The sequence below is a fragment of the Lonchura striata genome, chromosome 4, assembly GCF_046129695.1.
Source record: "Lonchura striata isolate bLonStr1 chromosome 4, bLonStr1.mat, whole genome shotgun sequence".
In the NCBI taxonomy this organism is placed as follows: Eukaryota; Metazoa; Chordata; class Aves; order Passeriformes; family Estrildidae; genus Lonchura; species Lonchura striata.
In genome coordinates, this window is record NC_134606.1 from 214,713 (window position 1) to 229,891 (window position 15,179).

The 15,179-nt window shown below is 44.7% G+C and overlaps 1 protein-coding gene across 1 annotated transcript in view; it reads left to right on the top strand.

The window, feature by feature from the left end:
• ATRN (attractin) overlaps positions 1-15,179 on the top strand; it is a 143,774-nt gene that overhangs the window by 28,986 nt on the left and 99,609 nt on the right. The window contains exons 2-3 of the mRNA XM_077782656.1: positions 3,946-4,029; positions 8,301-8,414. Coding sequence (XP_077638782.1) covers positions 3,946-4,029; positions 8,301-8,414 — 198 coding nt within the window. The remainder of the gene's footprint in view (positions 1-3,945; positions 4,030-8,300; positions 8,415-15,179) is intronic.

Consider the following 15,179-nt stretch of genomic DNA (forward strand, 5'->3'; position numbering starts at 1 on the left):
AGTATTGTGTGTATATGCATGTACACGTATGTATTTATGCAGTACACTTATGTATGTTTTTAATCTGAGTTTTGTGAATAGATCCTTGCAGGTTTTTTTTCTACCCTGGAGGTTTTAAAGTTGATGTTGCAGTTTAGAGCCTTGTCAGAATTGTAGTACAGGACCTGACTTACTGTTTTCCTAGGGTGCAGCAGCTGCTCCTTGCAGAGCAGGAGATGTAACATTCAGGTAGTAGCGAAGCACTTCCTGTGTAGCAGCCACTTGTTTCACCAAGTTAGCAAAGACAAGTGGTATTTGATGTCTTTCCATACTTTGTGATATCTGATTTCTGCATCTGAGTCATAAAATTACCATAGAATCACAGAATTGCTTAGGTTAGAAAAGTCCTCTAAGACAGTCAAGTCCACTGGGGAACCACCACTGCCCCATGTCCCCAAGTGCCACAGCCACAAGGCTGTGAAATCCCCCAGGGATGGGGACTCCAGCCCTGCCCTGGGCACCTGTGTCAGGGCTGGGCAGCCCTTCCCATGAGGAATTTCCCCAATTGCCACCCTGGGGCTCCCCTGAGGCTGTTCCCTCTCCTCCTGTCCCTGTTCCTGGGAGCAGATCCCAAATCCCCCCGGCTGTCCCCTCTTGGCAGGAGCTGTGCAGAGCCACAAGGTCCCCCCTGAGCCTCCTTTGCTCCAGGCTCAGCCCCTTCCCAGCTCCCTCAGGAACTCTCCATTCCCTTCCCAGCTCCTCAGGAACTCTCCAGCCCCTTCCCAGCTCCATTCCCTGCCCTGGCCAGGCTCCAGCCCCTCCAGGGCTCTCCAGAGCTGCCCCAGCCCTGGAGGTGCCCCAGCAGTGCCAGCACAGGGACGGGCACTGCCCTGGTCCTGCTGCCACCCCAGAGCTGGCACAGCCCAGGGACCAGTGGCCCCCAGTGGCCTCTTGCCCACCTGGGCTCATGTCCAGCCACTCTCACAGCACCCCCAGGGCCTTTGCCAGCCCTCTGGCCCAGGCTGGAGCTCAGGGGTTGCTGTGAGCCAACGGCAGGACCTAAGCCTACCCCCACACCACAAATATGGCTAAAGCTCTGTGGGGCCTGAGGCCTCTGAGCTTGGGGTGGTGGTGACAGGTTACATGGAGTGGGAGCCTTCTATGAGAGCAGCCTGATGGATGCCGGGAGAGCTTTCCACACCTAGGTCCCTCATTCCTGGCGTGTTGTTCCTTCTGGAGTTACTCCCGTGCTCCCTTCTCGAGACTTTGCTGGCAGACAAAGCCGAAACGCTGTGTGGGACGTGTCCCGGCTATCCCAGCCCCCAGCCCTGTGTCGCTGTGGCACGGAGCACTGAGTGTGGGGAATAGGGGCCTCTTTGCTTCTTACTGCAGCCTGGTAATCACTTGAGCTTTCTGTGTTGAGTGGAAAGATGAAATTCTAATTTCACTTTGCTTTTGTGTTGAAGATTTATTTCTGTCTGGAAGAGTGCTTATAGAAGAACATGGATGCTACTGCCTGCTCTGGCCAGGCAGTGCAGGCTATTTATTTTTCTTTCAGATATGTCAACTCTAATCAATTATAGATTTTTAATAGATTTTTATTAATAGATTTTAATGGTATTAATACATTTTAAGAATAGGTTATAGATTTTTAATATCCCTCATTTGTCCATAACGTCAGGAAGTTTAGTAAGCAGTCTGAGAAACTTACAGATAAGTTTTTATTATTGGGGTATCAAAGAAGTTTAATTTACATTTTTAAAACTTAGTACTATGTTTTGCTGAAACTTCATTGACTGACACTGATGTTGAAATGCTGTGTTTTTTTCTCTCCTGAGATGCGACATGCCTGGGGCTACAGTACTAACAGGATTTTAATTTTATTTTTTATATTACTCTTGGTAGCATTTCTTGGTGAATGAATTAGTAATTGCTTCCAGAAAAAATTGTTGCTGGAGTTCTATAAGCAGCGGTTCCCTGAGAGCTTACCGCATGGCATGAGATTGTTTTTAGCTTGAGAGACTTGCTCAGGTTTTCAGAATCTCTGCTCTTGGTTGCAGGCAAAGTTCTATCAGTGTTGATACTGTTTGATTCATGGCTTTTCCATGGATATTATATTCAAAAGGATGATTTTTTAGACAAAAAGACTACATGTTACTGCCTCCAACTTGGAAGTTTCATTTGGTTTTGTGAATTCCTGGTTGATGGATAAGTAGTTTGAATTTTCAAAGATGTTGAAATTTTACAAGAAATATAAATCACAGAATCCTGGAATGGTTTGGGTTGGAGGGGACCATAAATCCCACCCAGCGCCACCCCTGCCGTGGCAGGGACACCTCCCACTGTCCCAGGCTGCTCCACCCCAGTGTCCAGCCTGGCCTGGGCACTGCCATGGATCCAGGGGCAGCCACAGCTGCTCTGGGCACACTCTGCCAGGGCCTGACCTTCCTCCCAGGGAATAATTCCTGCCCAAGATCCAGCCTAAATCTATGCCTTCTGTATGTGTATTTTTTTTAATCTAATCTCTGTTTACACTGACATCTGTGTCTCCATAGGGGGCCCAGATGCTTTTTGTGCTTCCAAAAGTCTTAGTTTTTTCTTCACTTGCTTGAATGTCCATTTCCTGCAGAACTTCAGTAACTGGCTTTTAAAAATCTTCAATTTTTAAAATCCAGTCAAATTTAAAATCTTCAAAAAGCTCAATTTCTCAGCTTGAAAAGTATTGTAATAAATTCATTTATAGACAGGGGAAGGCGGTTTTCAAAACCTGTGAGTCTTGCCTTTTTAATTTGAATAAGAGATCAACCTTAAAATGTTTGGTGGAAAAGTGTTTGGAAAATAATTTTTGGCTCAGCCAAAATGTGTTAAAAAGTGAGATGCTAGCATTAACAGATCACTGGGGAAAGGCACAGAATAGGTTCCTAGATACCAGTTTGAGGAATTTCTGGTCTTGCTTTCTTCTCTTTCTGCCAAGTTTAAATTTAGAGTGGTTTTGTTTTAGAGCTGTGTTGTAAGTAGGACAGTTGAATTTTGCCAGAGGGCTGTGATTTTTGTCGTCGGCATGGAGTTTATAACTTGCCTAGGAAGGAATCCTGGTTTGGGTGCCAGTGTGTGCTCTACCAGAACATGGTGTTTGGCACCTTCAGGTGCTGCTGCCTTCTGCTGCCATCCCTCCCTATCATTTATTTTCATCAGTTTCTGCAATACTTCAACCATTTGTTAGAACTCATCTGGAATATTTTGACTAATTCATATGAGAGAGGAATGCATATGGTAATGGTTTGGCTTTTGGTTTTCTTTTGCTGGAGTAGAATTTGCACTGTGCAGCATTTGCAGATGTTGATAACAATACAGAATCACAGAATGGTTGAGGTGGAAGGGACCTTAAAGTCCATCTCATCCACCCCATCCATGGGCAGGGACACCTTCCACTATCCCAGGGTGCTCCAAGCCCAGTCCAGCCTGGCCTGGGGCGCTGCCAGGGATCCAGGAGCTTGGGGGTCAGTCCAGCCCTCCATTCAGGAGATTGTCAAGGGGTGTGTGGAGTCAAATACATAATGAGTAAGAGGTTGCACCATGGCTTTCACCTGAACTGCATGCAAGAATGGTAAAGTTTGTGTAAATAAATAGTTTAGGAATAATTTTAGCTTCTGTTGGGGAATTCCTTTTGATGGTTAGGTGGTATAGCCATACATACAGGTTAGGAACCATGGCATCAATATGATAGAGAAACCATCACTCTTGAAGTGATGTCCTTCAAGATGACATTCCTGAAGAACAATCATCACAAGGCCTGCACAGAGAGTTCAATAGGAGACCCTCAGCTGGGTTTTATTGTGCTGTAGTTGGTTTGTTTATAGTGGCTCTTAAGTAAATAATAATCTAATGATGGATCTTCAAAATTTAGAGAATCCTTTCTGAATGTTTAAAACCACTGGACACTAATGTTTGTGTTTTTATTTGCAGACTCACTGAACCTTCAGGGTATGTCACAGATGGGCCTGGAAATTACAAATACAAGACAAAATGCACCTGGCTCATTGAAGGAAGGTGAGTGTTGGGATCAGCTTGGGATTTTGTGATGCTTATTGGGACTTTTAGGTGAGTTTTATCTGCACTACATATTGTTAGGCCTCACAATTCTTTCTGACTTTTCTAAAAGCTGGATAGGACAACACTTAATTGTTCCTGGTAAGTAAGTTTTTGTGCAACTGAGCCCTTCAGACTGACTTCTGATTAAGAGGTTTGTGTTGAAACAGCATGTGGTAAACAAAAATCAGTGAACTTCTGTAAAAAAATGAAGGATTATGAATTACTTAACTGACATCATAGTGGGCCCTTTAGATGATGGGATTCACTGTATGTGGGATTTTTCAGTAGTATGAGAAACAAGAAAAAGCTCTGAAAGCTTTTATTAATGAAGAATCAGTTTCTGTAGTGATGCACTTCAGACGTTTCTTTACTCACTGAGTCATGAGGACTTCAGAGGAACCATTGACCTTTTATTGCAAAGGTTTTCTAAACTGGGAGAAGTTTCTCAGATCTCTCCCCTCACTTTGCTGCCCTTCTTGTATTCGATCCTTATATTGATTATAGCAATTTCTTGCACAGGTTTTTAGGAGTAGCACATTCAATGTCTATCCTCTGTCACCTGACTGATGGTGCAGCAGTTCAGAGCATCTCACTTGTTGAAATATATTTTTGGTAGTACCAAGCTGGTGCCAGGACTGTAAGATCCATTTGTTTAGTCTCTAAAGCTTTTCCATGGTCAGATATGATGCTGTGTGATAGCATCTGTGTGTTTGGTCACATTGTAAGTTGTTCCCTGAATCTGCAGGTGGAGAGGGCTGTGAACTGGCACGAGTCACTTAAGAGTGTGAGCTTGTACTCGCCACTGCGAACTGAGGCCTCTTGGCATCTTGGGAGATCACAATTTACCAGAGGGCACTAGTCTTTTCCTTAGTCTTCTCCCTGTGTTTAATGTATCTGTTGCTGACATGCACAGTGGGATCAAGGCACCCTTAGCAAATTTGCCAGTGGATACCAGGCCATATGGTGTGGGCAAGGTGCTGAAGGGAAGAAATGACACGAAAGGGCACCTGGACAGATCAGGGACATGGGACGGTGTGAACCTTGTGAAGTTACGCAGGCCAAGTGCGAGGTCCTACACGGGGTTGGAGCAAACCAGAGCACAAACACAGGATGGGTAGGGAATGGCTGGAGAGCAGCCCTGGGGAGAAGGATCTGGGGGTGCTGCTGGGTGAGGGCTGGACATGACCCAGCCAGAGCCCCCCAGCCCTGGACTGATCCCAGCATGGGCAGCAGGGGAGAAAGGCTCTGTCCCTGTGCCCTCAGGTGAGAGCTCACCTGCAGAGCTGCCCCAGCCCTGAGGCCAACAGCAGGAGGACATGGAGCTGCCGGAGAGAGCCCAGAGGAGGCCCTGGAGCTGCTCCTGGGCTGGAGCCCCTCTGCTCTGGAGCCAGGCTGGCAGAGCTGGGAATGTTCCCCTGGAGAAGGGAAGGCTCCAGACAGAGCTCAGAGCCCCTTGCAGGGTCTGAGTGGGTTCCAAGAGACCTGGAGAGGGACTGGAGACAAGGGACAGAGGGACAGGACCCAGGGAATGGCTCCCACTGCCAGAGGGCAGTGCTGGATGGAATATTGAGAATTAGGAATTGTTCCCTGGGAGGGTGGGCAGGCCCTGGCACAGGGTGCCCAGAGCGGCTGGGACTGCCCCTGGATCCCTGCAGTGTTTAAGGACAGACTGGATGGGGCTTGGACCAACCTGTGCATGGCAATGGGTGGAACAAGATGGTTGTGAAGGTTTCATCCAACCCCAACCACTCTATGGTTCTTTGTTGAGGGGGTTCTGATGAGTTAGGAGGAACTATTCATTGTATCTGCTTCAGACATTTGTTTGAGTTGAGGAAGTTAAATTCCTAAGCTCCTAAGGTACTCAAAACGGAGGGCTGAGCTGCTCCATAGAACCATTCAGAACAATGAAATTTTGAGGCAGCCACTTACTATTAACTTTATTAGGAGCCCAGGTGTTGGAGGTGGTTAAGAGCAAAAGTTGGATACTCCAAGTGGCTACTCCTTTTAATTTGTGTAGGTGATAAGAATACAGTTGCTGACAGTTTGCTATTGCATATAATTAAAAAATGTTTCACAAGAGCATTATTGCACACAAACCAGCCTCAGCAATCCCAGCACAGCCAGCGTAACCCTCATAACTTCTGTTTTTGAAAGATATTGTGACTCATTTTTATTAGAAACAAAATGCTGCTCATGAATCCTCAATAATGTCACCAAAGCTGCTTTTCCAGCCTATAATTACTACTGAGAAGCTTCCTATGGAACCACCATTTTTTGGCTTTTGAAGTGAGATCTTTCTTGCTGGAAAGACAGAAATGTTCCTCTCTACTCCATAACCAGGCATAGGTTGGAGTCCTTTTCCTGCCTGTGAGTGTTTATACCCTGCTGTCAGGGCATGGTGGTAAACAGAAAAGAGATAATCATGCTGATTAAACCAGCTGAAATATGCAGCCCTGTGTTCCTTAGTGTTCTCATTTCCTTTCTGCACCGTTCCTGATTTTTCTTGGCTGGTGTCTGTGCTCTGTTCTTATCCCAGGGGAGTCCTTTCTATTTTTCCCAGGATGTGAATGCGGCAGATGAGCTCCATGGATCTTGAGGACTATGTGATTGTGCAGATGAGGGCTGTTTGCTAACAGTTGTTGGCTGTTGCAAAGAGACACTTCAGTTTTGTTTGTGGTCTGAACCTTTATTGATTGACAATTTCTTTCTTCTCTACAGCTGTCAGGCTATTCAAGTAGAAGCAATCTTCTATGACTCCATGGGCTTCTCAGTTCTGAAATCATTGGTACTTTTTGTACCTTTACTTTAAGCAGGACATTATCCTTGAGTTCCACCTGCTGCTCTTTTCCAAAGGCCTAGAGTAGATTGTTGTACCTATCAGAAAATAGTTATTTGCAGAATAACTCCCTAAAGACTCCCCATCCTGTGGGAAGGACGGACTCTATGGCAAGCTGACATTTAAAAAATTATTTGATTAGGATTAACAGGGAGTTCGTCTGAATTCAAGGGTGATACTGTTGGGGAGATCCTAGATACTTGTGTCTGTCCTTTGAACAGCTCCAGCTGTGGGTGGGAACAAGCACTGCTGATACACATGCATTTTCTATTTGTTTTAGGTCTAAGCACAATGCTAGTGGTGGTGTTTGCACCCTCCTGGAGCTGAGCCTAAATTAAATACCACTGTGTTTTCTCTGCAATTGTCTTTAGATGTATCTTTTTTATATTGGCCATGAAACAAATGGTATTTTACCATTCTGAAAAAGTGGCCCTGCCCCAGCTCTGTGTGCTGGCACCCAGAGCCCCCCAGCCCTGAGCTGATCCCAAAGGAAGGGTGGGAATTGTGTCCCTGTGCCCCTCAGGTGAGAGCCCACCTGCAGAGCTGCCCCAGCCCTGGGGCCAACAGCAGGAGGACGTGGAGCTGCTGGAGAGAGCCCAGAGGAGGCCCCGGAGCTGCTCCAGGGCTGGAGCCCCTCTGCTCTGGAGCCAGGGTGGCAGAGCTGGGAATGTTCCCCTGGAGAAGGGAAGGCTCTAGGCAGAGCTCAAAGCCCCTTGCAGGATCTGAGTGGGTTCCAGGAGACCTGGAGAGAGACATTTGGCTTGAGCAGTGGCTGAGGTCACTTGGTTTGTTCTACCTGGAGAAGAGGAGACTGAGGGGAAGCCTTGTCACAGCCTGCAACTTTCTTCTGAGGCAGAGAAGGGGCAGTCACTGATCTCTGTGTGACAGGGACAGGACCCCAGGGAATGGCTTGAAGTTGTATCGGGGAGGCTTAGTTTAGATCTCAGGGAGGGCTCTTCCCCCAGAGGGTGGTTAGACACTGCCCAGGATCCCCAGGGAATGGTCCCACAGCTGCAAGATCTCCAGGAGCATTTGGGCAATGTGCTCAGGCACAGGGTGGGATTGTTGGGGTGTCCTGTGCAGAGCCAGGAGCTGGACTCAGTGATCCTTCTCAGTCCCTTCCAACTCAGGATATTCTGTGATCTGTTCTGCACAGCAGGATACAGTTTTCTGACCATAAAGAAATTTTTGCTTAATACCAGGAGAGCTGCATACAAAAAAAACCCTGAACCACAGCATGTTTAATGTACCTACAGTTACACCAAATGACTAAGTTTTAGTATTGTCTAGACCAGAGCTTCACACCAGAGGAGTGTGTTGAAGGGATTTTGGCCTTTATGTTGAGTGGGTAATTACAATTTATTTATTAATTTTTAAAATTTTTTCCTTACAGGCCAAACACAGTCCTCAGGCTTCGATTCAATCACTTTGCTACAGAGTGCAGCTGGGACCATTTGTATGTGTATGATGGAGACTCAATTTATGCTCCCTTACTGGCAGCTTTTAGGTGAGTTCTCCTTGCTGAAACTCTTAATTGTAGCCAGTGGTATTTTCTTAACTTAGAGCCTGACTTACACGTGGCTTCTGACACTGTAAATATGATCCAGTAGTCCAAATGTATAACACTGCAAGTGCAGTACATATAGCCAGTGTCCTTTTGTGCACTGTTTGTCAGCATAAACAATTAAGGAGTTGTTTTTAGCTTTTACAATGAACAAGTCATGTCACTGCACTCTAGCATTAAGTATTATGTTTTCATTTCCAAATCCTGATTCTTTGAGAGACAAAATAATTATTGTCATCTGTCTGGACTAGAGATGATTTGGTGTGCAGGCTCCTTTGAGAGGAGAAAACTCCCCCATCTATGGGTTTGAACATGATTTATGACTTAAACTTGTAGTGTGTCAATACAGACCGAAGGGCAAAAGCCAGCTAATGTTGTAGACATGGAGGTCTTATAGAATTATGTTTATCTTTTATGTACCTTCTAATTTTTTTAGTTACTTGGAATGTGTTTAGGAACAGCAGTGATGGATCATCCTTATAAAAACATAGAATCACAGGATGGTTTGGCTTGGGAGGGATCTTAAAGCCCTTCCAGTGCCACCCCTGCCATGGCAGGGACATTTCCCACTGTCCCAGGCTGCTCCCACCCCAATGTCCAGCCTGGCCTTGGGCACTGCCAGGGATCCAGGGGCAGCCACAGCTGCTCTGGGCACCCTGTGCCAGGGCCTCACTGCTGTTACAAGGAAGGATTCCTTTCCAATGTCCTGTCTCTCCTGCCCTCTGGCAGTGGGCAGCCATTCCCTGCATCTCCATCCCATGGCAAATGTCCTTCTCTGGCTCCTGATGTATAAAAGTTCCTGTTCTGCCCACAGGGTATTGGTATTTGGCTCGTCCATGTGATGAGACATCAGTGTGGCTACTAGTGAGCAATCGACATTTCATCCTGAGACCTAAACGTAACTTGTGCTTTTCTGTGTTTCAGTCTTGCAGTGACACCACCACCTTATGCTTTTTATTCTTTAAACTGAAATTAGGAAAATAATCCCAAGTTATCCATGGAAAAAACTAATGGTTCCCCTGGGACTCTGCTTGTTCCAAGTGGCTGTGTAACTATTTCCAGAATTAACCTTCTGCTGGGCTTCCTCTCATTTGTGAAATGAAGGTCTAAAAATACTTTGTTTGTTCTAGAAAATATTTATAATGTCTGTGTGAGAAGATCAGCAGATGGACAAAAGTTGATAAAAATTTAAACCACCACAAGTGGTTTTTTGATCTTCAGCTGCAAGTGTAGAGTTGTTTTGGAGTGAATGTCTCCTGTAAAGCTTAAGACTAACTTGAGGTCAAGACAGGACACCTCATTTTAAGAAGGAGCAACCTTTCTCTTCTAAAAACCTCCAAAAACATGGTATTGCCACCTGGAAGTGCTCTCCTGGTATCGTGCTCTGATTGATGTGCAGGAAGAGGAGGAAATGTCATCTTGACCTGATGTCATTTTGTTCTAATCAAGCTATTTTTTAATACACTGGTGAAAAGGTGAAATGACGATTTGTGCCTGCCATTTCTTGTGTCTTGCCATTTCCAAAATTAATAGGCTTTTAAAATTGAAGTTATAAGTAGTTCACAGCATTAACAGCAATGGTTCAGACTGGGAGATCTGTAAATCAGGAAGCCTGGGCCTGAGGACAAGCAAACGTGAACTTAGTACAATAATGTTTTTGAGGTAGGAAAAAAGCACCAGTTTTTAAAAAATTGCTTCTTTAGATGACATTTGAATTTAACTTCATTAGCAGTGAGCTGTGGTGTTCAGTAATCCAAGTTCAGGAAATGGCAGATGCTTCTTAATTTGATGAAGTACCAGCAAGCATCTGTTGAAAAACAACTTTCTCTAATACAAAATAAATGCCTTGGAATTTTTTAAAAGCAGTGTTCATATTTTCTCAATTTACTCGGGGTATATTAAATTTATTGTTACCATAACCATATTTCCTTGTTCATTATTTTTGCACCCTGCCAGGAGATTTGCAAGACTGAGCTTTGTACAGTTGGGCCCTGGAAGCTTTCAGAGTTTATTGATAAACACTAGAAATTCCTTTCTTTCTTAACTCTGTTTTTGTTCCCTCCCTGACTTTTTACAACAGTTCCCTGAACTTTCATTTCCTTCACTGTGCTCATTTTGTTTGCTTGACCATCTGATGCTCATTTGTTTGTTCACAAGATGATATTTATCTTGAAATAGATATATATAATCTTGTATATATATATATAAGATGATCTTGGGAATCCTCAGCACTGGACTGTAAGGAAGCTTTAAATTTGTTTGATCAATTTTTAACAGCAATAAATATTTGCTTAATGCCAACGTTTACACAGTTTTAAGTCTGTGCATAGACTAAAGTCCTTGTATTCTGAGAGCCCCCAAAGCTCTCTGGTCCTACACATTAAGCTTTTTCTTATTAAACAGTGTTACAAATATCTTTGCTGGTTTATATTTGTGACCACAGGCACAATGAGACTGTGTAAATGTGCTGCTTCAAAAATGCAGTAAAAGAACATGGAAACAAATGCAGCATGTTTGTCAGCACTGATGAAGAAACTTGAATTAGACAAACTGCACTCAGCCCCTGTGAACTTTGTTGGTTTTGTTAACTTTATTCTGCATTAACCATTTACCAGAGCTGGTTTTGCACCTTTATTTTCATTTTGCTCTGGTTGGTGGAGGGCTTTTCCTGGGAACAACCCAGCTGTTGTTCTGCAGGCTGTTTGGCAGTGGCCCAGCAGCTGCTGTGGTTGCTCTCAGGTGCCAGCTGGAGGATCGTGTGAGCCTGTGTTCCCTCAGGAGCAGCTCATCAGCCTTGCCTATTGTTGGCCAATATGGCACTTGAGCACCCAAATTTGGGTGTAGGGCTGAGTTGGGTTGGAAGGGTCTGATCCCTCTCTCAAAGCAGGATGGCCATCAGAGCCCTTTGTCCAGTCAAGGTGTGAGTTTATCTTTTGGATGGAGAGCTCGTTGATCCTCTGGGTCAGTGGTCCAGAGACTGGTGTTAAAATAATGATAAAAAATGAATCTAATACTAATGTCTAGCCACAATCTCTTGCTGCAGCTGGTGTGTGTTGCCTCCTGTCCTTTTCTTGTGAACCTCTGGTATTCCCTTCTCTCTCATCTCTCCTGAGGTAGTTGAGGTCAAAAATTAGGTTTCACCCTTCTTCAGCGGTCTCTCATTGAAGTTAGAGAAACCTCATTCCTTCTACATCTCCTCATACAGAGATCATATGGTTGACCATCCTCTATTTTTTCCTTCTATTCCCTCGATTCTTTGCCAGAAATTATAACTGACCTTGTTGCCATGGGAATGTGTATCCAGCTCGGGGGCTTCCAACAGCAGAAGGACCTGGAGCTGTCAGAGCAAGTCCAGAAGAGGCCACAGAGATGCTCCAGGGGCTGAAGCTTCCCTGCCACTGAGGAGGCAGGGAAGAGCTGGGAATGCTCTCCTGGAGAAGGGAAGGCTCCAGGCAGAGCTCAGAGCCCCTTGTAGGGCCTGAGGGTGGGCTCCAGGAGAGCTGGAGAGGGACTGGGGACAAGGGACAGAGGGACGGGAGCCAGGGAATGGCTCCCACTGGGAAAGGGGAGATTGGGCTGGGATCTTGGCAAGGAATTCCTGGCTGGGAGGGTGGGGAGGGGCTGGGCTGGAATTCGCAGATCAGCTGTGGCTGCCCCTGGATCCCTGGAGTGCCCAAGGCCGGGTTGGACACTGGGGCTTGGGGCAGCCTGGGACAGTGAGAGGTGTCCCTGCCATGGGAGGGGTGGGATGGGATGATCCTTAAGGTCCCTTCCAGCTTAAACTGTTCCGTGATTCTTTGATAACAACAGTCATGCAAGAACTGAGGATGTTTTTGGGCAAAGCCCCTGATCTGGAAGCTTCTGCAGGCAGACAAGCTTCCCTGTGGTGGTGCTGCAGCAGCTGGGTCTGCCTGTACTGCACCAAGGGGAGAAGATTTCAAGAAAGACTGTAATTTGGGGGACTGTCAGCTCTGTAATGAATCTATAGTCTAGGTTTTTTTTAGTATGTGCTATTGAAATGGCTTTGTTTCCTTAAAAGTCCATGTTTGGGAGTAATCTTGCTTCATTTAAGGCAATAAATTTGAGATGTCTCCTTATATTCTCCACCCCTTTTAAATTTTTTTACTATTGTTTTATTTTTAGTCTTCTGTAACTTCTATGTTGTTTAGTTTTACTGTTGTAGTTCTGAGTATGAATTAGGTGCATGGACTGGTGTTTAGTAACAGAAATGTTGCCATTTGTGTGTGTGACCAGATGGATCAAAGTATTTAAAAATTAGGAAAATTTGTTTGCATTGGATTTTGATGGATTGAAAAGCTGATTTTTCAGTATCATCTTTATTCTTTTGCTTCTCCATGAGCTCTACTGTGTATTTTCACCCTTTCCTTTTGTGACTCCCAATTTTGCCCTTTTTCTGCTCAGTAGAGCTTCTCATGCTTTGATCTCTAAGAGGCTGTGTCCCTGGAGGAAATGAAGAATATGCCAGTACCATGATACTCACATAGCAAATCCAGGAAAAGTAATAGAGGAGGTGTCCTTTGTTTTGAATTATTCTGATTTTTCAATGTATTAGGGGAAGGAACAGGGCAGTGGAGTAGTTGGGTCTCCTGGATTGTGGACTTGCAGTACTTGAAGTGAGCCTCCATGATGAGTTTGAGGACTTTGGATAAGAGGATGGAGTGACAGGACAAGGAGGAATGGCTTCCTGCTATCAGAGAGTAGGTCTAGATTGCATACTGGGTAGGAATTGTTCCCTGGGAGGTGCTGAAGGTCAGGCTGGACACTGGGGCTGGGAGCACCCTGGGATAGTGGGAGGTGTCCCTGCCCATGGCAGGAGGTGGAGCAGCATGATCTTTAAAGTTTCTCCCAACTCAGTCCATTGTATGTTTGATTGATTCTCTGATACTTTTTTACTTTCTGCCATTGACTTCAGCAATCCAGCCTACAGGAGATAAATGTTATTTCGGTCCAAAGCAGAGGTTTGCCTTTCCCTGGGTGTCACTGGGCAGCTGAGCTGAGTAGGAATGTTTATTTGCTTTGGAGTAGAGATGATTGCAAAATGTTTTGAAACCTTATGAAAGGAAATAAAAGCAGTGTGTTGTGAAATATGCTAATTTGGCCAGAGTTGAGTTGCTCAGAGATTCTGGATCGTAATTTAAAGGAAGTTTTGCATAATCTTTTATCATTCTGATTCTGCCTATTGGATTCTTTTTCATGGTAGATGTAAATTCTGATGTGCTTCTGTGTATTCCATATGATGCTGGGAGCAGGCTGACTAATTCACTGTTTTTGAGGTTCAACCTTTCAGGCATCTGATTGTTCCTACTGTGTTGTGTTCTCTTCATGGCTTTCTCTGAAAGAAATTAAAATGCCCCATCCCTGCAAATGTTCAAGGCCAGGTTGGATGGGGACTTGGAGCAACCTGGTCTGGTGGAAGGTGTCCCTGCCCATGGCAGGGGCTTGGACTAGATGACCTTTAAGGCCCCTTCCAACTCAGACAATTCTGTCATTAAGTTTCCTTAGAGTGTTTTAAATTTGTGTAGGTGGGATAACATCCTCTTTAGTTATTTACACATGAATCACCAGAAAAAGATGGAAATGGGGAGTATCTGTGTTGTAAGCATTGTTATGGAGGTACCTATGTTTTGGTCAAACAAATCCCAAATTTGAGATTTCTGTGAGAAAACAAAGAATTGTCTGGTGATAGTCCTTTTATTAGGACATATTATTGAGGGGAATTTTTGTTTTGCCTTCCACTTACTTTGCCCTGTAATATGAGTGATAAGTGCTGAAGAAGAAACCAGAACAAAACAATTTTTTATTGTCCCTGAGCTGCAGTTTGCCTCACCCAAATTATTTTCAAATGTTTCTTTTCCTGTGGTGGAGATGTACTGTCCTACAATGTCCATTACAAAGGAATATTATGAACCAAACAAGAAGTTTGCTAGGCTTTTTGTTCTTTGGTGTTGTGGGAGGTGGTCTTTTGGGAGAGATAAACTTCAGAAGTCTCAAATGTTGAAAATGAAACAAGGCACCTCTTCCAGAGAGAAGAAAAGGGAATTAATTTTGCTGTTTAATCCCATATCATTGAGAAATGAATGAACAGTGGGGGGAAATCTGGCTTTCTCATAAGGAAATATTTCTTGAAATGTCTTATCAGCAGATGTGCTGGAGTTGCTTAGCCAAAACATGGGGTCAGGTTCCAGTGATTTTTATGGTGTGTTTTTGTCCACCATAAGATTTGTTGTGCAGAAAGGGCTGTTGTGCAGTTTTCAGGGTGATCTTGCTGTAGGTAGCTTGTCCACGTGCTGGTTTTGGTGCAAATACCCCCAGATCTGTAGCAAAAAGGATTGCTGGTGTCTGTTCTGTTCTTGGAACACACCATTGTATTGTGTCATGGGGACAGAAAAGTCCAGGTCACATAAAAGTGCTTCCCAGGTGGTATTAGTGGGTGCTGTGGATTGCTGGGAGTGATTTCTTTTAGCAATAAACTAATTTACTTTGTCCTAGGAAACTGTCTTCAACTGCATTTGCTTTCTATTCTAAGTAGATGTGAAAAGAGGATAATTAAGTTCTTCTTGAGGGGAAATTCTCATCATTGCTTTTTGCTTGCTGGGGCTGGGCACAGGGCGAGGCCAGGCTGTTTCCCTTGGCTCCCTGCCTCAGACCCTCTGCTCTGCTACTCGAGTTCCTGCTTGTCACACAGCT